Source organism: Staurois parvus, unplaced genomic scaffold (genome assembly GCF_062004578.1).
Source record: "Staurois parvus isolate SC_StPar_1 unplaced genomic scaffold, SC_StPar_1.0 ptg001482l, whole genome shotgun sequence".
Classification (NCBI taxonomy): domain Eukaryota; kingdom Metazoa; phylum Chordata; class Amphibia; order Anura; family Ranidae; genus Staurois; species Staurois parvus.
Window position 1 is genome coordinate 592,857 of NW_028319278.1, and position 26,659 is coordinate 619,515.

Below are 26,659 nucleotides of genomic sequence, written 5' to 3' on the forward strand. Positions count from 1 at the left end.
AGGCAGGTGGTGCTGTGGTTGGGATTTGAACCAATGACCCCAGTACTGTCAGGCAGATGTGCTAACCGTTCAGCTACTGTGCTGCCTGACATGTGGAATGTGGCTTTCTGATTGCTGATTTTTTGAATAACTTCTCACACCGAACCTCTTCTTATCTTCTTTATAAAATAGAATGTAATAATAATTGTCAAGAGAAAAGATGTTTGAAGTGTGTACTGTCTGTTTCTGCGTATACAGAGGTCATTTATATCTCATTTCCACAATCAGAAAAAAATCCATAACAAGAACTAAAAGGTGATGTGAAGATTTGTCTAAAATGATTTTTAATCACATTCATGTGTTACATCAAACAGCGACTACACCCCCCATCCCCCCTTGTCTCCCCCAGCGTCTTCTCGTTGGGTGGTGGACCTCCACTGGGAAGATGGGTTTCCTCCCTCCACTATTAGCGCCCTGTGTTCACGTTGTTCACATTCACAATGTTTGTTGGTTGGGGCGGGTAGGTGGGCATGGGGTACATGACGGTCTGTCCCGGCATCGTCACGGTGGTGGTCTGGGCAGTTAGGATGGAAGCCGGTTGCTTGCGTTTCTTGATCTCTCGAGCCATCTGGCACCAGGCGCAGCACAAACACCAATACATTGTACAGCAGTCATCGCAGATCGATCCCTGTGGGTGGGGGGAGAGCAGAGAGAGTGAGGTAGAGGCGATAGGGAGAGTAGAAGGGGAAAGAAGAGAGGGGTGAGAGAGAGTAGAGGGGAGAGAAGAGAGGGGTGAGAGAGAGTAGAGGGGAGAGAAGAGAGGGGTGAGAGAGAGTAGAGGGGAGAGAAGAGAGGGGTGAGAGAGAGTAGAGGGGAGAGAAGAGAGGAGAGATAGAGAGAAGATAAAGGGGAGAGAGGGAGGAGAGTGAAGGGTATAGGGGAGAGAGAGAGGGAGGAGGGGAGAGGGAGGGAGGAGAGAGAGGGAGGAGGGGAGAGGGAGGGAGGAGGGGAGAGGGAGGGGAGAGGGAGGAGGGGAGAAGGAGGGGAGAGGGAGGAGGGGAGAGGGAGGGAGGAGAGAGAGGGAGGAGGGGAGAGGGAGGGAGGGAGGAGAGAGAGGGAGGAGGGGAGAGGGAGGGGAGAGGGAGGAGGGGAGAGGGAGGGGAGAGGGAGGAGGGGAGAGGGAGGGAGGGAGGAGAGAGAGGGAGGGAAGTAAAGTGAAGGGAGAGAGGGGGGAGTGGAGAGTGAGGGGGAGAGAAGAGTGAGGGTAGAAAGGAGAGTGAGGGATAGAGGGGAGATAGAGGGGGGAGAGAATAGAGGAGAGATAGAGAGAAGAGAAAGGGGAGAGAGGGAGGAGAGGAGAAGGAGGGGTGGAGGAGAGAGAGGGAGAAGGGGAAAGTGAGGGGTAGAGGGGAGAGGAGAGGGAGGGGTAGAGAAGAGAGAGGGGAAAGAGGGAGGAGAGGAGAGGGAAGGGTAGAGGAGAGAGAGGAGAGTAAGAGATAGAGGGAAGAGAGAGGGGGGAGAGAGGGAGGAGGGGGAGAGGGAGGAGGGGGAGAGTGAGGAGAAGGGGAGAGAGAGGGGGGATGGGATGGAGGGGAGAGAGGAGAGTGAGGGGTAGAGGGGAGAGAGAGGGAGGGAAGAGGGAGGAGGGGAGAAAGAGGGTGGAGGGGAGAAAGAGGGGGGAGGGGAGAGAGAGGGAGGAGAGAAGAGATTAGAGCAGAGAGGAGGGTAGAGGAGAAGGAGTGAGCAGAGGAGAGAAAGAGAAAAGGGTAAAAGAAAGCGAGTAGAGGGGGGGAGAGAGGCAAGACAGGGAGGAGAGGATAGAGAAGGGGGAGAGAGATGTGGGGGAGGGGAGGGGAAGACACGGAGCAATTTTCAGTCTCCAGGACCTCAGAAATCTGAAGGACAATACATGACACCGGTACCAGTGATAATGAATACGTCTTTTCCTCCAATTCCAGAAGGAGGTATTTAGAAGAGGCGGAGTATCGGGCGGAGTCTCCATGTTCTCTACCTTTAGGATGACATGGGCTATACAGCAGAATACTATGGAGGGTTGGAACTTTTTTTTTATTCAAGGGGAAAATGTAATGTGACTAATCTTGGTAATTCTGTCATCTACTTCCTAAAAGTATAAATGCTGTAACAATGTATCAAAACTCCTAAAATGTCCAGGAATTGGGGCCCCCACCAGATGATGGTCATCCAAACCTTGCATCTATCATGACCCTTTTATTGGCTTTATCCAGCTCTTGGGCACTATTCCTCCCACTGACACCAACAATGCAGAACCATTCCTCCCACTGACACCAGCAATGCAGAAACATTCCTCCCACTGACACCAGCAATGCGGAGCCATTCCTCCCACTGACACCAGCAATGCAGAAACATTCCTCCCACTGACACCAGCAATGCAGAACCATCCCGCCCACTGACACCAGCAATGCGGAGCCATTCCTCCCACTGACACCAGCAATGCAGAACCATCCCTCCCACTGACACCAACAATGCAGAGCCATTCTTCCCACTGACACCAGCAATGCAGAACCATTCTTCCCACTGACAGAAATGATGGGGCATAATTTCTCCTACTGACACCAGCAATGTGGAACCATTCTTCCCACTGACACCAATGATGGGGCATAATTACTCCCACTGACAACAAATGATACGGCACCATTCCTTCCACTGACACTGATAATGGGCCACTATTCCTCCCACTGACACCAATGATGGGGCACTATTCCTCCCACTGACATCAATGATTGAGCACTACTCCTCCCACTGACACCGATGATGGGGCACTATTCCTCCCACTGACACCAATGATGGGACACTATTCCTCCCACTGATACCAATGATGAGACACTATTCCTCCCATTGACACCAATGATGGGGCACTATTCCTCCCACTGACACCAATGATGGGGCACTATTCCTCCCACTGACACCAATGATGGGGCACTATTCCTCCCACTGATACCAATGATGGGGCACTATTCCTCCCACTGACACCAATGATGGGGCACTATTCCTCCCACTGACACCAAAGATGGGGCACTATTCCTTCCACTGATACCAATGATGGGGCACCATTCCTCCCACTAACACCGGAGTATTTTCTGCTCCCAGAACTTGGCCCCCCTAAAAGTCTGAAGGACAGTAAACTGGCCCTTTGGGAAGTCTGGTGGCCCCTACTCTCCTGATCCTGCTGATCATAGTCGGGTTAGTGAACATTTTCTATGACAGCGGCCCCATATTATTTCTCCTCTGTTCTCAGAAGAAGAGTCGGCCATATTGGATTTTGTTGGCCAGTCATTGATGTTGTCATCATAGATCATCCAGGAGCAGGGGCGGACTGACAACTCATGGGGCCCCCAGGCAATAGGGGATCATGGGGCCCCTGTGTCCTTGCCCAAACTCAAAAAAGCCTATGAAAAAGGTACCAGGGGCATCTCAAGGGGCCCCCTACTGACCCCAGGCCCTCGGGCAGTGCCCGGGTTTTCCAATGGTCAGTCCGCCCCTGTCCAGGAGTGGAGCCGTCTTTCGATGTTTGTAAATATGGGATTTGCTACTTACAGGGATGTTGTGTCGCTCCCGGACTGACGCCCGCATTGCCAAAGAGATAGGAGGACAAGCTGGAGACCAGCCCAGGCAGCCTGTGTCCAGCAGGGGGAGGCACAGGCACTCGCCGTGATTGCTGACCGTCGCGCACTGGAAGCAGGGGAAGAGCCAGTAGGCAAAACAACCTAAGAAGAGAGAAGAAGGTGAGAGGCTGAGAGACTCTATTGTATCATGGAAATGCCTAGACAGCAGTGAATGGCATTTTAGTCGGTTGTACACAGGCTGCCTGCAAGCATGCAATCAGTGCTGGATTTGCTTGTAGGAGAGCCTAGAATGTTTGCACACTGAATATTGCAGCTACATGATCAATAGATATCTGTAAGATGTTTTAGAAATCAGTTAAATTGGATCCATGAAACTTTCTTTTAACCTTTTCACTGCCACCGCCATTTTTTTTTTCTTTTTTTTGCACACGTTTAGAAAAATCATTTTATATCTGAAGATGACACAAAACCCCCTCAAACATGACATACACTATATTGCCAAAAGTCTCGGGCCGCTGGCCTTTCTTAGTCCATAGGGTTCAATATTCAGTTGGCCTCGCCCTTCCCACACACATGACCTTTAATGGCCCCCCAGTCTTAGTCCGTAGGGTTCAATATTGAGTTGGACCCGCCCTTTCCACACACATGACCTTTAATGGCCCCCAGTCTTAGTCCGTAGTGTTCAATATTGAGTTGGCCCCGCCCTTTCCCCTCACACATGACCTTTAATGGCCCCCCAGTCTTAGTCCGTAGGGTTCAATATTGAGTTGGCCCCGCCCTTTGCAGCTATAACAGCTTCAACTCTTCTGGGAAGGCCGTCCACAAGGTTTAGGAGGGTGTCTATGGGAAGGTTGGACCATTCTTCCAGAAGCACATTTGTCAGGTCAGGCACTGATGTCGGGGGAGGAGGCCTGGCTCGCAGTCTCCGCTCTAATTCATCCCAAAGGTGTTCTATGGGGTTGAGGTCAGGACTCTGTGCAGGACAGTCAAGTTCCTCCACCCCAAACTGGCTCCTCCATGTCTTTATGGACCTTGCTTTGTGCACTGGTGCGCAGTCATGTTGGAACAGGAAGGGGCCATCCCCAAACTCTTCCCACAAAGTTGGGAGCATGAAATTGTCCATAATGTCTTGGTATGTTGACGCCTTAAGAGTTCCCTTCACTGGAACTAGGGGGCCAAGCCCAACCCCTGAAAAACACCCCCCACCATAATCCCTCGCCACCAAACTTTACACTAGGCACAATGCAGTCAGGCAAGTACCGTTCTCGTGGCAACCACTATACCAAAACACGTCCATCGGATTGCCAGAGAAGTGTGATTGATCACCCCAGAGAACACGTCTCCTCTACTCTAGAGTACAGTGGTGGCGTGCTTTACACCACAGCATTCGGCGCTTTGCATGGCGCTTGGTGATGGAAGGCTTGGATGCAGCTGCTCGGCCATGGAAACCCATTCCATGAAGCTCTCTACGCACTGTTGTTGGGCTCATCTGAAGGCCACACCAAGTTTGGAGGTCTTTAGCTATTGACTCTGCAGACAGTTGGTGACTTCTGCGCACTGTGCGCTTCAGCATGCGCTGACCCCGCCCTGTCATGTGACGTGGCCTACCACTTGGTGGCTGAGTGGCTGTTGTTCCCAGTGGCTTCCACTTTGTTATAATCCCACTAACAGTTGAGCGTGGAATATTTAGTAGCCAGGAAATGTCACGGATGGACTTATTGCCCAGGTGGCCACCTATCACGGGACCACGCTTGGAGTCACTGAGCTCCTGAGGGCGACCCATTCTTTCACCAATGTTTGTAGAAGCCGTCTGCATGCCTAGGGGCTTGATTGTATACACCTGTGTCCATGGAGGGGATTGGAACACCTGAATCACATGACTGGGAGGGGATTGGAACACCTGAATCACATGATATGGAGGGGATTGGAACACCTGAATCACATGATTGGGAGGGGATTGGAACACCTGAATCACATGATTTGGAGGGGATTGGAACACCTGAATCACATGATTTGGAGGGGTGGGGCCAATACTTTTGGCAATATAGTGTATTTTCTGAAATCAGACACCCTGGAGAATAAAATTGCGGGAGTTCCAATTTTGTATGTCACACAATATTACCACAAAGTTCTAGGAAATGCAAACAAACGCTCCCTGGGCCCCCAGATGGGTAAGCTGAACCCGGATACATGGCGAGAGCATGCGCAGGGAAGGGGCACCGGTACCGGGGGCTGTTGAAGCAGTCATGCCTAGTTCAGCTCTAAGCAACCTTGAGAGCCAACAGGGAAGTATAAAGAGCATTTTTATGCTAAGTCCCGCCCCCGCAGAACCAGAGAGTACTGCAGAATCGGGAATAAAAGGGACGTTTGTATATCGCTGTATTTGAAAGGCTGTATGAACCCCACAGAAAGTGTGAAAAAATGTTTTCTAATTTTCCTGGGTGGAAAAGGTGACGGTTCAGGTCAGAGTGACACTCACATGAGCCCATGTCCTGGCAGCAGTCGCAGATTTCGGAACTCCAGTCGTTGGGAAGGGACTGTGATAACAGTGTTGTTTGGGAGACCATCGAGGGTTGCTGTACTGTGATGGGATACATTTCCTGCAAGGACAACCAAAAACACTTAATGACCCCAAATCTTACCATGCCCCACAGAGGGCAACCAATGACCACTCAGTGACCCCAAATCTTATCATGACCCACAGAGGGCAACCAATGACCACTCAGTGACCCCAAATCTTACCATGCCCCACAGAGGGCAACCAATGACCACTCAGTGACCCCAAATCTTATCATGACCCACAGAGGGCAACCAATGACCACTCAGTGACCCCAAATCTTACCATGCCCCACAGAGGGCAACCAATGACCACTCAGTGACCCCAAATCTTACCATGTCCCACAGAGGGCAACCAATGACGACTCAGTGACCCCAAATCTTACCATGCCCCACAGAGGGCAACCAATGACCACTCAGTGACCCCCAAATCTTACCATGCCCCACAGAGGGCAATTAATGACGACTCAGTGACCCCAAATCTTACCATGCCCCACAGAGGGCAACCAATGACCACTCAGTTACCCCAAATCTTACCATGCCCCACAGAGGGCAACCAATGACAACTCAGTGACCCCAAATCTTACCATTCCCTGCAAGGGGCAACCAATGACGACTCAGTGACCCCAAATCTTATCATGTCCCACAGAGGGCAACCAATGACGACTCAGTGACCCCAAATCTTACCATGTCCCACAGAGGGCAACCAATGACGACTCAGTGACCCCAAATCTTACCATGTCCCACAGAGGGCAACCAATGATGACTCAGTGACCCCAAATCTTACCATTCCCTGCAAGGGGCAACCGATGACGACTCAGTGACCCCAAATCTTACCATTCCCTGCAAGGGGCAACCAATGACGACTCAGTGACCCCAAATCTTACCATGTCCCACAGAGGGCAACCAATGACGACTCAGTGACCCCAAATCTTACCATGTCCCACAGAGGGCAACCAATGACGACTCAGTGACCCCAAATCTTACCATGTCCCACAGAGGGCAACCGATGACGACTCAGTGACCCCAAATGTTATCATTAAAAGTCCAAATATTAATATTGTTTCTGCATTTACAGCCCCAATCAGTGACTTGATGAGTCTAATTAGACATTCCTGACATGTCCCCATATACAGCGACAGGATCACTGTTCTGGAAGGCTCCGCCTCTTCTCATCAAATGTCCCTGAGCTCCAGTGACTGTGCCTAGGCTGAGGTGATGTCATCAGTCTGCTGCAGGCAGCAGGAGGTGTTTCCTCAGTCTCCCCTCCCCCAGTGATCAGACTGTACATTGTAACTTTGTAGAAGGAGGAGGAGGCATTTCCTCAGTTTCCCCTCCCCCAGTGATCGGACTGTACATTGTAACTTTGTAGAAGGAAGAAGAGTCATTTCCTCAGTCTCCCTTCCCCCACTAAACAGACTGTACACTGTAACTTTGTAGAAGGAGTAATTTCCTCAGTCTCCCCTCCCCCCAGTGATCAGACTGTACATTGTAACTTTGTAGAAGGAGTCATTTCCTCAGTCTCCCCTCCCCCAGTGATCAGACTGTACGTTGTAACTTTGTAGAAGGAGGAGGAGGCATTTCTTTAGTCTCCCCTCCCCCAGTGATCAGACTGTACATTGTAACTTTGTCGAAGGAGGAAGAGGCATTTCCTCAGTCTCCCCTCCCCCAGTGATCAGACTGTACATTGTAACTTTGTAGAAGGAGGAGGAGTCATGTCCTCAGTCTCCCCTCCCCCAGTGATCAGACTGTACATTGTAAGTTTGTAGAAGGAGGAGGTATTTCTTCAGTCTCCCCTCCCCCAGTGATCAGACTGTACATTGTAACTTTGTAGAAGGAGGAGGAGGCATTTTCTCAGTCTCCCCACCCCCCGTGATCAGACTGTACATTGTAACTTTGTATCAAGTGATAAGGTGAGCAGGAGCTGATCTGTGTCAGACATTTGTGCACAGCACCACCATTTCCATGATTGTGTCATCTTTGATCTGGCCTCTCAGACCAGGAAGTAGATGGTGACCTTGGATGATGCCGGAACACAGATGGCGCCGTCCTTCCGGAGGAAAAAAAGCAGCTGAAGGCATTGTCAGGGGGAGATCTCTGGTCCCTGTGGGAGGTGATAGATACCTGGGAGGGGGGTCACTGACACCACACTCAGCATGCTGCTGTTATATACAGTATATGGAATATATCTGGAAAAGGAGAATATATGGGATGTATAGATGGTCCCGGGTGTCAGAACCTTCCTTCCCCCGCTCCTCGGATCAGACCTGGCTGGTTCTTGGTTTCCTATAAGAAGTGGGAATTCTGATCCGAGGAATGCCTGCAGATCTGACACCGTGCTCCTCCCCCTCACCTTATGGATCCCCCCATCTTATGGATCCCCCCATCTTATGGATCCCCCCTCTCCTTATGGATCCCCATCGTATGGATCCCCTCATCTTATAGATCCCCCATCGTATGGATCCCCCCTCTCCTTATGGATCCCCTCATCTTATGGATCCAATGATCTTATAGATCCCCCATCTTATAGATCCCCCATCTTATGGATCCCCCATCTTATAGATCCCCCCTCTCCTTATGGATCCCAATCTTATGGATCCCCTCATCGTATGGATCCAATGATCTTATAGATACCCCCATCTTATGGATACCCTGATCTTATGGATCCACCGATTTTATAGATTCTCCATCTTATGGATCCACTGATTTTTATAAATCCCCCCATCTTATGGATCTCCTGATCCTATAGATCCCCCATCTTATGGATCACCCCCATCTTGTAGATCCCCCATCTTATGGATCCCCCATCTTATAGATCCCCCCATCTTATGGATCTCCCATTTTATAGATCCCCCCCATTTTATCAATCCCCTGATCTTATAGATCCCCCATCTTATGGATCCCCTAATCTTATAAATCCCCCATCTTATAGATCCCCTAATCTTATAAATCCCCCATCTTATGGATCCCCTAATCTTATAAATCCCCCATCTTATGGATCCACTGATCTTATGGATCCCCGATCTTATAGCCCCCCCCCATATTATGGATCCCCCATTTTATAGATCCCCCATCTTATGGATCTCCCATTTTATAGATCCCCCATCTTATAGATCCCCCATCTTATGGATCCCCTAATCTTATAAATCCCCCATCTTATAGATCCCCCATCTTATGGATCCACTGATCTTATGGATCCCCGATCTTATAACCCCCCCATATTATGGATCCCCCATTTTATAGATCCCCCATCTTATGGATCCCCCATTTTATAGATCCCCCATCTTATAGATCCACCGATCTTATGGATCCCCCATCTTAAGGATCCCCCATTCTATGGACCCCCTGATCTTATAAATCCCCCATCTTGTAGATCCCCCCATCTTATGGATCCACTGATCTTATGGATCCCCCATCTTATGGATCCCCCCATTTTCTGGATCCCCTGATCTTATAAATACCCCATCTTATAGATCCCCCCATCTTATGGATCCACTGATCTTATGGTTTCCCGATCTTACAGCCCCCCCATATTATGGATCCCCCCTCTTATAGATCCCCCCATCTTATGGATCTCCCATTTTATAGATCCCCCCATATTATGGATCCACCGATGTTATAGATCCTCCCATCTTATAGATCCCCCCATCTTATAGATCCCCCCATCTTATAGATCCCCCCATCTTATAGATCCTCCCATCTTATAGATCCCCCCATCTTATAGATCCCCCATCTTATAGATCCCCCCATCTTATGGATCCATCAATGTTATAGATCCTCCCATCTTATAGATCTCCCATCTTATAGATCCCCCCATCTTATAGATCCCCCCATCTTATAGATCCCCCCATCTTATAGATCCCCCCATCTTATAGACCCCCCATCTTATAGATCCCCCATCTTAATCTTTGTTTTATTAGCAGAGGCCCTACAGAATAAAATGCAGGTTTTCAATAGTTTTATGTCGCACTTGCACCGTGTTTTTTTTCGAATGTAATGTTTTTGGGAGGGAACACGTTAAAGTGCTCTACACACAATATAACACCTGATTGTAACATATAAAACAATGCGCCAACTGACACCCGACATGTCATGTATGAAAAACGCACACGCCAAACTACGCTGTGTAAAACCTCTGTAGGAGACGCTTTGAGCCTTTGCAGGTTACCATTGCGGAGGTCCGCAGGAGGCCTGGCGCTGGGATTGTGGATCTGACGTTCACGGCGATACCCCAGCTGTGTGGTGCGTTCACCATTCACAAATGTATGCTGGACCAAACCATGTGCAGACAGGGGGAGCGGGGGGCGCTCTGCATTTGGGTTTTCAGTTTTTTATTACACTGTTTCTTTCTTTTTTTTTGGTCACTTTTATTTCTGCCAAAAGGAACGCAAACATCGCTTGACGGCAGCAGGCCGGGTGCCAAAAGGAACGCAAACATCGCTTGACGGCAGCAGGCCGGGGGAGGACCTCATCCAGAGAATATTCCTGATATGGCGTCTCATTACAGATGTTCCTTCTATATTCTAGTCTTACACCCGGGGTGCCACTTGCCATGCCATTCGTTAGGTGATGCAACCTGCAAGTCGCACGCTGTTGTCGGTCATATCACTGCGATTCCGGCTTGGTCGGAGCCGAACCGATCTCTAAAAATACTGCGTGTGCGACTTCAGGGGCGACTTGCATAGACACCTGTGTCTTGCCAGTCGCACCTCGAGTTGGAATGACATCCGACTTTGAAATCATGCGACTTCACTGGAGGTCATGCGATTTGATGATGGGGGTGTTAATCCATAAGATGAGGGGAAGGGAAGAACAAAAAAACTAGAACAGGCTGCATTTTTTCTGCACAGGACTGGACTGGAGCGCAGTAAAACCCACCAAAATGCATCAAAAACGCACTGAAATGCACATGTCCCTATTTAGACTGAAGAAGAAGAGAAAGGAAAAATGGAATGTATAAAAAACACACCGGAACGCGTCAGGAGTAAACAATGCACGTGCGGAAATGCCTCCGAAACGCATCTGGACTGCATATCTATCGTGTGAACCGGCCCTTAATCCATAAGATGGGGGGGCCCTTTCCCGTGATCCCCCACAATTTGCTGACAGTACCTCTGCTGAAATGCGGGACCGGATCCATCCTGGTGCTTTTCCAAAGGCCGCCTTCCACGCTTTCCCGAGCATCAGAACGCATGCCAAGCAGGTCAGCATTGCTCTTTGACCTCCTTCTTCTCTCCCCCCTATTCCTGTTGTGGGCGGGACTAATATGCAGTTGCCCCTAATATAGGGATGTGGAGGGTTCAGGCACACCTGCTCTGGTGAAGGGGGCTTGTCACCCAAAATGCATCATCTGGTAGCATCACTCAACTGAATGATCTACTGAGTGCTAAAACCAATGGCCACTACTCCATACTCCTCCTAACCAATGGCCACTACTCCGTACTCCTCCTAACCAATGGCCACTACTCCGTACTCCTCCTAACCAATGGTCACTACTCCGTACTCATCCCAACCAATGGCCACTACTCCATACTCCTCCTAACCAATGGCCACTACTCCGTACTCCTCCTAACCAATGGCCACTACTCCGTACTCCTCCTAACCAATGGTCACTACTCCGTACTCCTCCTAACCAATGGCCACTACTCCGTACTCATCCCAACCAATGGCCACTACTCCGTACTCATCCCAACCAATGGCCACTACTCTGTACTCCTCCTAACCAATGGCCACTACTCTGTTCTCCTCCTAACCAATGGCCACTACTCCGTACTCCTCCTAACCAATGGCCTCTACTCCGTACTCCTCCTAACCAATGGCCTCTACTCCGTACTCCTCCTAACCAATGGCCACTACTCCGTACTCCTCCTAACCAATGGCCACTACTCTGTTCTCCTCCTAACCAATGGCCACTACTCCGTACTCCTCCTAACCAATGGCCATTACTCCGTACTCTTCCTAACCAATGGCCACTACTCCGTACTCTTCCTAACCAATGGCCACTACTCCGTACTCCTCTTAACCAATGGCCACTAGCCCATACTCCTCCTAACCAATGGCCACTACTCCGTACTCCTCCTAACCAATGGCCACTACCCCATACTCATCCCAACCAATGGCCACTACTCCGTACTCCTCCTAACCAATGGCCACTACTCCGTACTCATCCCAATTAATGGCCACTACTCCATACTCCAAGCTCTCCCCTGGTTCTCCTCAGCACTCCTACCTATTACCTATAACTCCGTCTCCTCCTCTCTATTTCCTCTTTCTGTAGGGGTCCCTCAAGGTTCTGTCCTTGGACCCCTTCTCTTCTCCATCTACACCTCCTTCCTTGGTCACTTGATAAACTCCCATGGCTTCCAGTACCATCTCTATGCTGATGACACACAAATCTATCTTTCTACCCCTCACCTCACCCCTTCAGTCTCCTCCTCACCTCACCCCTTCAGTCTCCTCCTCACCTCACCCCACCCCTTCAGTCTCCTCCTCACCTCACCCCTTCAGTCTCCTCTCGTATCACTAGCCTACTAAGTGACATATCGGCATGGATGTCACTCCACTTCCTCAAACTCAATCTTTCCAAAACTGAGCTCTTAGTATCCCCCCAGCCCGTGCCCCCTCCCCCGACTTCTCCATCAAGATCAATAAAACAACCATCAGTCCCTCCCCTCACACCAGGGTACTAGGTGTAATCCTAGACTCCCATCTGTCCTTTCAGCCCCAAATCCAATCACTGTCCAAATCATGTAGACTTCACCTCGGCAACATCTCCAAGATACGGCCGTTCCTAACCTCGGAAACCACTAAGCAACTTATTCACTCCCTGGTTATCTCTCGCCTTGACTATTGTAACTCCCTCCTCATTGGCTGACCTCATCGCAGGCTATCCCCTCTTCAGTCTATCATGAATGCTGCTGCCAGACTTATCCACCTTACTAACCGTTCTGTATCTGCCACCCCTCTCTGCAAATCCCTCCACTGGCCTCCATTCAGTGTCCTCCACCCCTCTCTGCAAATCCCTCCATTGATCTCCACTCAGTGTCCTCCACCCCTCTCTGTCAATCCTTCCATTGGCCTTCATTCAGTGTCCTCCATGACTCTGATAATCCTTCCATTGGCCTTCAGTGTCCTCCACCCCTCTCTGCCAATCCCTCCACTGGCCTCCAGTCAGTGTCCTTCACCCCTCTCTGCCAATCCCTCCATTGATCTCCACTCAGTGTTCTCCACCCCTCTCTGCTAATCCTTCCATTGGCCTCCATTCAGTGTCCTCCACCCCTCTCTGCCAATCCCTGTACTGGCCTCCATTCAGTGTCTTCCACCCCTCTCTGCCAATCCCTCCACTGGCCTCCATTCAGTATCCTCCACCCCTCTCTGCCAATCCTTCTACTGGCCTCCATTCAGTGTCCTCCACCCCTCTATGCCAATCCCTCCACTGACTTACATTTAGTGTCCTCCACAACTCTCTGCCAATCCCTCCATTGACCTCCACTCAGTGTCCTCCATCCCTCTCTGCCAATCCCTCCACTGGCCTCCATTCAGTGTCCTCCACCACTCTCTGCCAATCCCTCCACTGGTCTCTACTCAGTGTCCTCCACCCCTCTCTGCCAATCCCTCCACTGACCTCCATTGAGTGTTCTCCACCACTCTCTGCCAATCCCTCCACTGACCTCCACTCAGTGTCCTCCATTCCTCTCTGCCAATCCCTCCACTGGCCTCCACTCAGTGTCCTTCACCCCTCTCTGCCAATTCCTCCACTGGCTTTCACTCAGTATCTTCCACTCCTCTGCCAATCCCTCCACTGGCCTCCATTCAGTTTCCTCCTCCCCTCTCTGCCAATCCCTCCACTGACCTCCACTCAGTGTCCTCCACCCCTCTTTGCCAATCCCTCCACTGGCTTCCATTCAGTGTCCTCCATCCCTCTCTGCCAATCCCTCCACTGGCCTCCATTCAGTGTCCTCCACCCCTTTGCCCATTGCATAAAATTCAAATCATTAACAATAACATATAAAGCCATTTATAACTCCGCCCCAAATTACATCACCAATCCTGTCTCCAAATATCACCCAAACCGTACTCTCCGCTCCTCCCACGACCTCCTGTTCTCTATCTCCCTTGTCTCCTCCTCCCATGCTCCTCTCCAAGACTTCTCCAGAGCTTCCCCCATCCTCTGGAACTCTTCACCCCAATCTATCAGACTATCGCCTACTCTGCTCACTTTAAGGCGATCTCTGAAAACCGATCTCTTCAGGGAAGCCTATCCTGCCCTCAGCTAATACTGGAATCTTCTACTCCTCCTACCAGTCCATCCCCCACAGTTACTACCTTTTGTACCACTAGCCCCCCCCTCCTAGATTGTAAGCTCCCAGGATCAGGGTCTCCTATCCCTCTTGTATTGATCTGTATTGTTGCTGTATTGTCTCCCGTTATATTGCACAGTGCTGAGCAAACTGTTGGGGCCATAAATCCTGTATAATAATAATAATAATATGGAGTTCCATGGGGGGCGTCTGGTTCCCTTCATCCACGCTGGCCCTGTATATTCTATAGTTTTCTATCCTTCAGTAAAGCTGTAGGCCATGTCAGGCCTTTGTACACTTTGTGTTGTTATGTGAACTTCTCTGTGTATACAGGATCAGATATCAGTGTGTGCTGAGGATTTACTAGCATTGTACCTGTCATTAGCGTGTGATTGTATGTACCTGGGGGGGGGGGCAATATTTGTTTATTTTGTATGCAGACAGTGCTGCCTGTATAGTGACTGTGATTAAAGCTAAAGCCCCAAAAAATGATATATATATATATATATATAACTCTCCTCTCCTGAAATACTCTGCACTGCTGGAGGACTCCTCTCCTTCCTCTATAACTCTCCTCTCCCTAAATACTCTGCCCTGCTGGAGGACTCCGTTCCTTCCTCTATAACTCTCCTCTCCTGAAATACTCTGCACTGCTGGGGACTCGGCTCCTTCCTCTAAACTCCTCTCCTGAAATACTCTGCACTGCTGGGGACTCGGCTCCTTCCTCTATAACTCCTCTCCTGAAATACTCTGCTCTGCCGGAGGACTCCGCTCCTTCCTCTATAACTCTCCTCTCCTGAAATACTCTGCACTGCTGGAGGACTCCGCTCCTTCCTCTATAACTCTCCTCTCCTGAAATACTCTGCACTGCTGGAGGACTCCGCTCCTTCCTCTATAACTCTCCTCTCCTGAAATACTCTGCGCTGCCGGAGGACTCCACTCCTTCCTCTATAACTCTCCTCTCCTGAAATACTCTGCACTGCCGGAGGACTCCACTCCTTCCTCTATAACTCCTCTCCTGAAATACTCTGCACTGCTGGAGGACTCCGCTCCTTCCTCTATAACTCCTCTCCTGAAATACTCTGCGCTAATGGAGGACTCCGCTCCTTCCTCTATAACTCTCCTCTCCTGAAATACTCTGCACTGCTGGAGGACTCCGCTCCTTCCTCTATAACTCCTCTCCTGAAATACTCTGCACTGCTGGAGGACTCTGCTCCTTCCTCTATAACTCTCCTCTCCTGAAATACTCTGCACTGCTGGAGGACTCCTCTCCTTCCTCTATAACTCTCCTCTCCTGAAATACTCTGCACTGCTGGAGGACTCTGCTCCTTCCTCTATAACTCTCCTCTCCTGAAATACTCTGCACTGCTGGAGGACTCCGCTCCTTCCTCTATAACTCTCCTCTCCTGAAATACTCTGCTCTGCTGGAGGACTCCGCTCCTTCCTCTATAACTCCTCTCCTGAAATACTCTGCACTGCTGGAGGACTCCGCTCCTTCCTCTATAACTCCTCTCCTGAAATACTCTGCACTGCTGGAGGACTCCGCTCCTTCCTCTATAACTCTCCTCTCCTGAAATACTCTGCGCTGCTGGAGGACTCCTCTCCTTCCGCTATAACTCCTCTCCTGGAATACTCTGCTCTGCTGGAGGACTCTGGTCCTTCCTCTATAACTCCTCTCCTGAAATACTCTGCTCCCTGTATTCTCCGAGCTGCACCACAGCGGCTCCACAGACACACAGACATCCAGCATAACCAGTTCTTCTCTCCTTCCCGTATCCCCGATGGACCTCAGCAATGTTTATCTTTCTACTATGGACTGTTTATTCAGAAATGACTTTCATTGTCCCGGAGAAAAGAGAATGTTTTTAGAAAACAAACATGGCTTATGTATTGTCAGATTTTCTTGCAAAAATGATTTTAATTTGCATTTACTATTTTAAAATGTGATTAATGCCAGTAAAACAAACAAACAAACAAACAAACAAACAAACAGTACAAAGAGATACAAAGTGTCAATTGTATTCTATTATATAATTTTGAGTTTAAAATGGCACTTAAATGATGATTCTGCTTTTATTTTTTCTTTGTTTTTAACCTTTTTTTATAACACAAGTAACAATAAAACAAGGTAATTAATGTTAAAATATAGAAATAAACAACAAAAAACAGGAAAATAATATTTAAAGGGAGAAGGGGAAGTAGGGTCTAACTGAAGCCTAGTAGGGTCAGCTACAACTAGAGAGGTTGAAAGGAAACACATTTTATTAACACAAAAATAACAAAAAATACATTTTTGTTTTACATCAGGTTTCTTTAATTGACATCCTTTTCATCTGCAAAAGAATTTCACAGGAAATCAAACTTTTTGAAGGGGAATTTTTGTCCCAAAATATGATCGCTACCATTTGTTATATTGTTTGGTTTTACGTGGATTTTGTCATTTGGGTGGCCTCTCCCTTCTGGAAGAGCTGACAGTCCTTCCTATCAGAGAAAATGACCAAATCTTAGATGGTGGATGAAAGGATCTGGTGCTGTGCAACATATCTACCTTTTGTTGATCTGCAGATGAAACAGAGTACATACAAAAGTAACAATGTTACTTTGTATCTCTCTGCATCCCACCTGAACAATGTTTATAAACAATGTTACATTGTATCTCTCTGCATCCCACCTGATCAATGTTTATAAACAATGTTACATTGTATCTCTCTATCTCCACTCTGATCAATGTTTATAAACAATGTTACTTTGTATCTCTCTGCATCCCACCTGACAAAGGTTTATAAACAATGTTACTTTGTATATCTCCATCTCCCGTCTGATCGATGTTTATAAACAATGTTACTTTGTATCACTCAGTCTGAGGCTTTCTGGGTGTTTAACCACTTGACCTCTGGAAGATTTACCCCCCCCCCCCCCGATGATCGGCTTGTGCTGTAACTAATTACAGCACTTCCAGGGTGCCAGTGGTGCGCGTGTGTCCTCTACCCGGGGAGGGTTCCGGGAGAGCGGATATAATGAATGCGGGGTCCGGGGAGAGCGAATATTATGAATGCGGGGTCCGGAGAGAGCGAATATAGTGAATGCGGGGTCCGGGGAGAGAGGATATAATGAATGCGGGGTCCGGGGAGAGCGGATATAGTGAATGCGGGGTTCGGGGAGAGCGGATATAGTGAATGCGGGGTCCGGGGAGAGCGGATATAGTGAATGCGGAGTTCGGGGAGAGCGGATATAGTGAATGCGGGGTCCGGGGAGAGCGGATATAGTGACTGCGGGGTCCGGGGAGAGTGGATATAGTGAATGCGGGGTCCGGGGAGAGCGGATATAGTGAATGCGGGGTCCGGGGAGAGCGGATATAGTGAATGCAGGGTCCGGGGAGAGCGGATATAGTGAATGTGGGGTCCGGGGAGAGCGGATATAGTGAATGCGGAGTCCGGGGAGAGCGGATATAGTGAATGCGGGGTCCGGGGAGAGCGGATATAGTGAATGCGGGGTCCGGGGAGAGCGGATATAGTGAATGTGGGGTCCGGCGAGAGTGTATATAGTGAATGCGGGGTCCGGGGAGAGCGGATATAGTGAATGAGGGGTCCGGGGTTTAGTAACACTTTAAGGAAGGATAATGTTTCCCTGAACTTCTCATGATGTCCTAATCCAGGGGTTTCCAGTTTACCGTCCTTCAGACTTTAGGGAGGTCGGACTGTGGTCAGTGAAAGTAGATATTGTCCTTGTATTAGTTGGAGTAAACAATGCTTTTTTGGTATAGTGGGAGGAATAGTGCCCCATCCTTGGTGTCAGTGGGAGGAATAGTGCCCCATCATTGGTGTCAGTGGGAGGAATAGTGCCCCCTCATTGGTGTCAGTGGGAGGAATAGTGCCCCATCATTGGTGTCAGTGGGAGGAATAGTGCCCCCTCATTGGTGTCAGTGGGAGGAATAGTGCCCCATCATTGGTGTCAGTGGGAGGAATAGTGCCCCATCATTGGTGTCAGTCAGAGGAATAGTGCCCCATCATTGGTGTCAGTGGGAGGAATAGTGCCCCCTCATTGGTGTCAGTGGGAGGAATAGTGCCCCATCATTGGTGTCAGTGGGAGGAATAGTGCCCCCTCATTGGTGTCAGTGGGAGGAATAGTGCCCCATCATTGGTGTCAGTGGGAGGAATAGTGCCCCATCATTGGTGTCAGTGGGAGGAATAGTGCCCCATCATTGGTGTCAGTGGGAGGAATAGTGCCCCATCATTGGTGTCAGTGGGAGGAATAGTGCCCCATCATTGGTGTCAGTGGGAGGAATAGTGCTCCATCATTGGTGTCAGTGGGAGGAATAGTGCCCCATCATTGGTGTCAGTAGGAGGAATAGTGCCCCATCATTGGTGTCAGTGGAAGGAATAGTGCCCCATCATTGGTGTCAGTGGGAGGAATAGTGCTCCATCATTGGTGTCAGTGGGAGGAATAGTGCCCCATCTTTGGTGTCATTGGGAGGAATAGTGCCCTATGCTTGGTAATAGTGGGAGGAATAGTGCCCTATTGTTGGTGTCAGTTTGAGGAATGGTGCATCATCATTGGTGTCAATAGGTTAAATAGTGCCTGGTTGTTGATTCCAGTAGCAGGGATTATGCCCCATTGTTGGTGTCAGTGGGAGGAATAGTGTCTTGTGTCTGTGGGAGAAGAACTTCCCCAAGGGCCAAATAAAGGCAAGCAAAGGGCCAGATCTGGCCCCTGGGCCGCAGTTTGGAGACCACTGTCCTAATCCAAGGTAGGTTGTCCCCATCCCAAGATGTTAGATATTTGCCTCATAGGAGAAATAAATGAAATAAATCCTTCCGGACCCCTAAAATGACCCTTTTGTTTATTTATTGGACACTTTCCCTATTTTTCATCCTGCTGCATTTCACCACTAAATATGAACTTTCCTCCCCCCACAAATCATTCGGGTCGCAACGCAGAGCAAATGTGAAAATTTGTAAAAGCAAAATGTGAATCGTGTTTCATAATTATTTCCCTCCAGCCAGTTCACATCCAAATATCTGGTGAAGGTCGAGGCGAAGTAAAAGAGAACAAAACAAAAATGCGTCACAATGTCGGTACTGAGGGAGAGCTGCGGGGCGGAGGAGACAAAGGGAACCCTATGGTATGTACTGCAGAGAGGAAATAGACGTATAAAATAGGGGGTGGGGGTGGGGGGGGGGGGTGGGGGGGGATTAAGTTAAACATATTTCTCAAGAGGAAGGGCCACGGAACAATAATCCACACAAGGTGGAGAGAAATGAGCCTGAGGGGCAATATTCGTTTCATAGGAACCAATAATCTCTGCAAGGAGGAAACACTTAATACCTGGGGGGGAGGGACTTTATCTAAGGGGGACTTTATCTAAGGGGGACTTTATCTAAGGGGGCAATAGTTTATCCCATGGGGCTAGTTATTTGTGACAAAGGGGTAATGCTGTGTACCTTGAACATAGGATCCACCCCAGGGGCAATAAGCCCTCCTAGAATGAAATAATGAATTCAAGGGACTGGTACTCCATCCTAGAGAACCAATTATTTATGTCAAGAGGCAATAATCTACTCCAGGGGACAATGCTGTGTATCAGAAGGTATTCATTCATTCCAGCAGTAATACTCCCCCCATGGGACAATACTCCATCCCAGAGAACCAATTATGTATGCCAAGAGGCAATAATCTACTCTAGGGGACAATACTGTGTATCAGAAGGCATTCATTCCAGAAGTAATACTCCACCCATGGGATAATACTCTATCCTAGGAGGTTACAAACTATCTAAGACAGCTAATACTCCAGGGCAATAGGCAATATCTAGGGGTAATGCTCAATCTGAGTGGGCAAGGATCCACCCTAGAGGGCATTAGTCCATTCCAGGAAATAAAAGTTCACACTTGGAAACAAAGTTTCCTCCTTGGGGACAATTTTCCACCCCAGGGTACAATGCAACGTCCTAGAGGGAAGTATTTCATCTCAGGAGACAATTCTCCATTTCAGAGAGCAGTATTCCATCTCAGAGGACAATGCTCTATTTCAAAGGGTATTATTCAATCCCAGGGAACAATGCTCTATCCCAGAAGGCAATATTCCATCCCTGGGAGTAAAGTTCCTTCCTAAATGGCAATGATCAATCCTAGAGGACAATATTCCACCGTATGGGACAATACTCTTCCACGGAGGGCAATTATCAATTTCAGAGAACCTATTTCCAGGGCAGTAATCAACTTTTGGGGTTAATGTCCAATCTCACTAAGTAGGGCTCTACCCCAGAGGGCAATATTCCATCCTAGGGGACAATGCTGTATTTCAGAGGACAATATTTCATCCGAGGGAACAATGCTGTACCCCAGAGGGCAATATCCCATCCCTGGGGGTAAAGCCTCTTCTCAAATGGAGATGTGCCATCCTAGAGGACAATATTCCACCTTATAGGACAATACTCAGTCATAGAGGGCAATTATCCATTTCGGAGAACCTATTTCTAGTGTTGGACTGTATGTTCCAGATGAACGTTAGTTGGACTTGAACATCAGCTGTTTGTGTGTTCAACAAAAACATGAACGGCAAAAGCGTTCAGTGGGCTGTTCACCCACCATGCCCCACAATGCACTGTGCTTTGAGAGTGCATTGTGATTGGCCAAAACATTGCACCTGACCACGGGGGGGGAGCCCCCCTACCCCACAGCATCCCTCCATGTTGATGCATGTGGCCTGGTACGGTTTACTGCCAGGCTGCATGCTCGGATAAGAGTCTGGTATGGATTTTGGGGGCCCATCACGCCATTTTTTAAAAACATTTTGGCATGGGGGTTCCCCTCAAAATCCATACCAGACCTGAAGGGCTGGGTATGGATGGGGGGACCCCACTCGTTTTTTCTTTTTTAATTGCCGGGCAATGCCGGGAATTCTTTTTACATTCACCTGTCAGCACTGACAGCTGGAACAATAAGTAATGTTTTTAGTAGCTGTATGATATCTTTCCACACACTCAGATACGGTGAGATACCGCTTAATGAATTGTCCCCTCTGCTTGAAGTTCATGGTCAAACTTTTGTTATGTTCGAATGTTCGTCCGTGAGCAGAACAGGGGGGTGTTAGGCCCATCACTACCTATTTTCAGGGCAATCAAATCAAACGTTGGGGTTAATTCCCAATCTTCCTGAGTAGTGCTTTACCCTTGAGGGCAGTATTAAATCCCAGGGGACAATGCTCCATTTCAAAGGGCAATATTCCATTCCAGGGATCACTTCTCTATCCCAGAGGGCAATATTTCATCCCTGGGGGAAAAGATACTTTCCAAAGGACAATTCTCCACAATAGAGGACAATATTCCACCCTTTGGGCCAATACTCTGTCATAGAGGGCAATAGTGCAGTAATCAAACTTTAAGGGCAATGCTCAATCTTGTTAAGTAGTGCCCCACCCCAGAGGGCAATATTCCACTACAGGGAACACTGTTCTATCTCAGTGGTTAATAATCCATCCCAGAAAGCAATATTCCATCTTGAGAGAAAACATTTCAGGCTTGGGAACAATACCTTATCCCAGGGACAATATTCCATCCCAGGGAACAATACTCCATATCAGTGGGCAATATTCCATCCCAGGGAACAATACTCCATATCAGTGGGCAATATTCCATCAAAGGGTACAATGCTCCATCCCATAGGGTAATATTCCATCACAGGTAACCATGCTCAATCCTAGAGGGTGATATTCCATCCCAGGGAACAATGATCTATCCCAGAGGGTGATAGTCCATCCCAGAGAACAATGATACATCCCAGAGGGCAATATTTCATCCCAGGGAACAATGCTCTGTCCCATAGGGTAATATTCCATCCCAGGGAACAATGCCCCATCCCAGAGTGTACTATTCTACCCCAGGGAACGATGCTCTGTCCCAAAGAGAAATATTTCATCCCAGGGAACATTGCCCAATCCCAGAGTGTAATATTCTATCCAAGGGAACGATGCTGTATCCCAAAGGGCAATATTCCATCCCAGGGAACGATGCTCCGTCTCAGAGGTTATCCCAGAAAGCACATTCCATCTCAGTGGACAACATTTCATGCTTGAGGACATTACCTCATCCTAGGGAACAATGCTCCATCCCAGAGGACAAAAACCCATCCCAGGGGATAATTCTTCATCCCAGGGAACAATATTCTTTTCCAGGCTATAATGCTCCATCTCAGAGGACCATTTACCACTCCATGAGACTAAAATCTTTCCTAAAGGAAAATAACCCATCTCAGACAGCCTATTCGCAGGGCAGTAATCAAACTTTAGGGGTAATGCTCCAATCTTAAGGTCAATATAATCTCCCTGGGAACAATGCTTTGTCTTAGGAGCTGACAATCCATCCCTGGAGACAACATATCAAGTTTGGGGCAGTGCCTCATCCCAGGAGACCATATACCATCCCAGGGAAAAATGCTCCATCCGCAAGGGCAATATTCCTTTCCAGGGAACAATGCTCCATCTCAGAGGACAACACTCTATCTTAGGGGACAATAATTTATCTCAGAGAGCTTATTCCTAGGGCACTAATACATCTCTGAGGGTAATACTCAATCTCATGAGTCAATACTCAACCCTAAAGGGCAATATTCTATACCTGAGGGGAGATCATCTACCCCAGTGGATAATATTCAACCCCAGGAAACAATGCTGTTTCTTACCAGTTAATTGTCAATACCAAAAGGCAGTGTTCCATCTCAGGGGACAATGCTCCATCTCAGTGGTCAACAATCTATGAAAAGAAGCAATACTCCATCCCAGGGGACACCATTCCATGCTTGGGGACAATGCTCCATCTCAGGGGACAATACTCAATACCTGGGGGACAAAGCTCAATCTCAGGGGACAACACTCAATACCTGGGGGACATGGCTCCATCTCAGGGGACAACACTCAATACCTGGGGGACAATGCTCCATCTCAGGGAACAACATTCAATATCTGGGGGACAAGGCTCCATCTCAGGGGACAACACTCAATACTTGGAGGACAATGCTCCATCTCAGGGGAAACACTCAATACCTGGAGAACAATGCTCCATCTCACAGGACAACACTCAATACCTGGGGGACAAGGCTCCATCTCAGGGAACAACATTCAATACCTGGGGGACAAGGCTCCATCTCAGGGGAAACACCCAATACCTGGGGGACAAGGCTCCATCTCAGGGGACAACATTCAATACCTGGGGGATAATGCTCCATCTCAGGGGACAATACTCAATATCTGGGGAACAATGTTCCATCTCAGAGGACAACATTCAATACCTGGGGGACAATGCTCTATCTCATGAGACAACACTCAATATCTGGGGGACAATGCTCCATCTCAGGGTACAACACTCAATACCTGGGGGGCAATGCTCCATTTCAGAGGAAACACTCAATACCTGGGGACAATGCTCCATCTCAGGGTACACCATTCAATACCTGGGGGGCAATGCTCCATTTCAGAGGAAACACTCAATACCTGGGGGACAAGGCTCCATCTCAGGGGACAACACTCAATACCTGGAGGACAATGCTCCATTTCAGGGGAAACACTCAATACCTGGGGGACAAGGCTCCATCTCAGGGGACAACACTCAATACCTGGGGGACAAGGCTCCATCTCACGGGACAACACTCAATACCTGGAGGACAATGCTCCATCTCAGGGGACAGCACTCAATACCTGAGGGACAATGCTCCATCTCAAGGGACAACACTCAATACCTGGAGGACAATGCTCCATCTCACGGGACAACACTCAATACCTGGAGGACAATGCTCCATCTCAGGGGACAACACTCAATACCTGGAGGACAATGCTCCATCTCAAGGGACAACACTCAATACCTGGAGGACAATGCTCCATCTCACGGGACAGCACTCAATACCTGGGGGACAATGCTCCATCTCAAGGGACAACACTCAATACCTGGGGGACAATGCTCCATTTCAGGGGAAACACTCAATTCCTGGAGGACAATTATCCATCTCAGGGGAGGGGACAACATTCAATACCTGGGGGACAATGCTCCATCTCAGGGGAAACACTCAATACCTGGAGAACAATACTCCATCTCACAGGACAACACTCAATACCTGGGGGACAATGCTCCATCCCAGGGAACAACATTCAATACCTGGGGGACAAGGCTCCATCTCAGGGGACAACATTCAATACCTGGGGGACAAGGCTCCATCTCAGGGGAAACACTCAATACCTGGGGGACAAGGCTCCATCTCAGGGGACAACATTCAATACCTGGGGGATAATTCTCCATCTCAGGGGACAACATTCAATACCTGGGGGACAAGGCTCCATCTCAGGGGACAACACTCAATACTTGGAGGACAATGCTCCATCTCAGGGGAAACACTCAATACCTGGGGGACAAGGCTCCATCTCAGGGAACAACATTCAATATCTGGGGGACAAGGCTCCATCTCAGGGGACAACACTCAATACTTGGAGGACAATGCTCCATCTCAGGGGAAACACTCAATACCTGGAGAACAATGCTCCATCTCACAGGACAACACTCAATACCTGGGGGACAAGGCTCCATCTCAGGGAACAACATTCAATACCTGGGGGACAAGGCTCCATCTCAGGGGAAACACCCAATACCTGGGGGACAAGGCTCCATCTCAGGGGACAACATTCAATACCTGGGGGATAATGCTCCATCTCAAGGGACAACATTCAATACCTGGGGGACAAGGCTCCATCTCAGGGAACAACATTCAATATCTGGGGGACAAGGCTCCATCTCAGGGGACAACATTCAATACCTGGGGGACAATGCTCCATCTGAGGGGAAACACTCAATACCTGGGGGACAATGCTCCATCTCAAGGGACAACATTCAATACCTGGGGGACAAGGCTCCATCTCAGGGGAAACACTCAATACCTGGGGGACAAGGCTCCATCTCAGTGGAAACACCCAATACCTGGGGGACAAGGCTCCATCTCAGGGGAAACACTCAATACCTGGGGGACAAGGCTCCATCTCAGGGGAAACACTCAATACCTGGGGGACAAGGCTCCATCTCAGGGGAAACACTCAATACCTGGGGGACAATGCTCCATTTCAGGGGAAACACTCAATACCTGGAGGACAATGCTCCATCTCAGGGGAGGGGAAAACATTCAATACCTGGGGACAAGGCTCCATCTCAGGGGACAACATTCAATACCTGGGGGACAAGTCTCCATCTCAGGGGACAACACTCAATACCTGGAGGACAATGCTCCATCTCAGCGGAGGGGACAACATTCAATACCTGGGGGACAATGCTCCATCTCAGGGGAAACATTCAATACCTGGAGGACAATGCTGCATCTCAGGGGACAACATTCAATGCCTGGGGGACAATGCTCCATCTCGGGGGAAACACTCAATACCTGGAGGACAATGCTCCATCTCAAGGGACAACATTCAATACCTGGGGGACAAGGCTCCATCTCAGTGGAAACACCCAATACCTGGGGGACAAGGCTCCATCTCAGGGGAAACACTCAATACCTGGGGGACAAGGCTCCATCTCAGGGGAAACACTCAATACCTGGGGGACAAGGCTCCATCTCAGGGGAAACACTCAATACCTGGGGGACAATGCTCCATTTCAGGGGAAACACTCAATACCTGGAGGACAATGCTCCATCTCAGGGGAGGGGACAACATTCAATACCTGGGGACAAGGCTCCATCTCAGGGGACAACATTCAATACCTGGGGGACAAGTCTCCATCTCAGGGGACAACACTCAATACCTGGAGGACAATGCTCCATCTCAGCGGAGGGGACAACATTCAATACCTGGGGGACAATGCTCCATCTCAGGGGAAACATTCAATACCTGGAGGACAAGGCTCCATCTCAGGGGACAACATTCAATGCCTGGGGGACAATGCTCCATCTCGGGGGAAACACTCAATACCTGGAGGACAATGCTCCATCTCAGGGGACAACATTCAATACCTGGGGGACAATGCTCCATCTCAGGGGAAACACTCAATACCTAGGGGACTAGGCTCCATCTCAGGAGGTAACAAATTCCAGTAAAAAAGCATAGAACAATGTAGAAGAGCAGACTAAAGGATACCAGTAACTGGTTCTAACATTGCCAGATCATTACTCACCTCTGTCTTTGGCGCTGTCTTCACGGTCACTGAACGTCACCTGCAGGAATCAAATCTCCAGTGAATCTCAC

The 26,659-nt window shown here is 49.0% G+C and overlaps 1 protein-coding gene across 1 annotated transcript; it reads right to left on the minus strand.

The window, feature by feature from the left end:
* Positions 1-295: 295 nt before the first annotated feature.
* Positions 296-26,659, minus strand: LOC149435682 (cornifelin homolog B-like). Its single transcript, XM_089662495.1, has 4 exons — positions 26,589-26,659; positions 6,064-6,184; positions 3,556-3,725; positions 296-667 (listed from the first exon to the last, which is right to left on the minus strand). The coding sequence occupies exons 2-4, from the start codon at positions 6,179-6,181 to the stop codon at positions 446-448; spliced, it is 510 nt and encodes a 169-aa protein (XP_089518621.1). The 5' UTR covers positions 6,182-6,184; positions 26,589-26,659; the 3' UTR covers positions 296-445.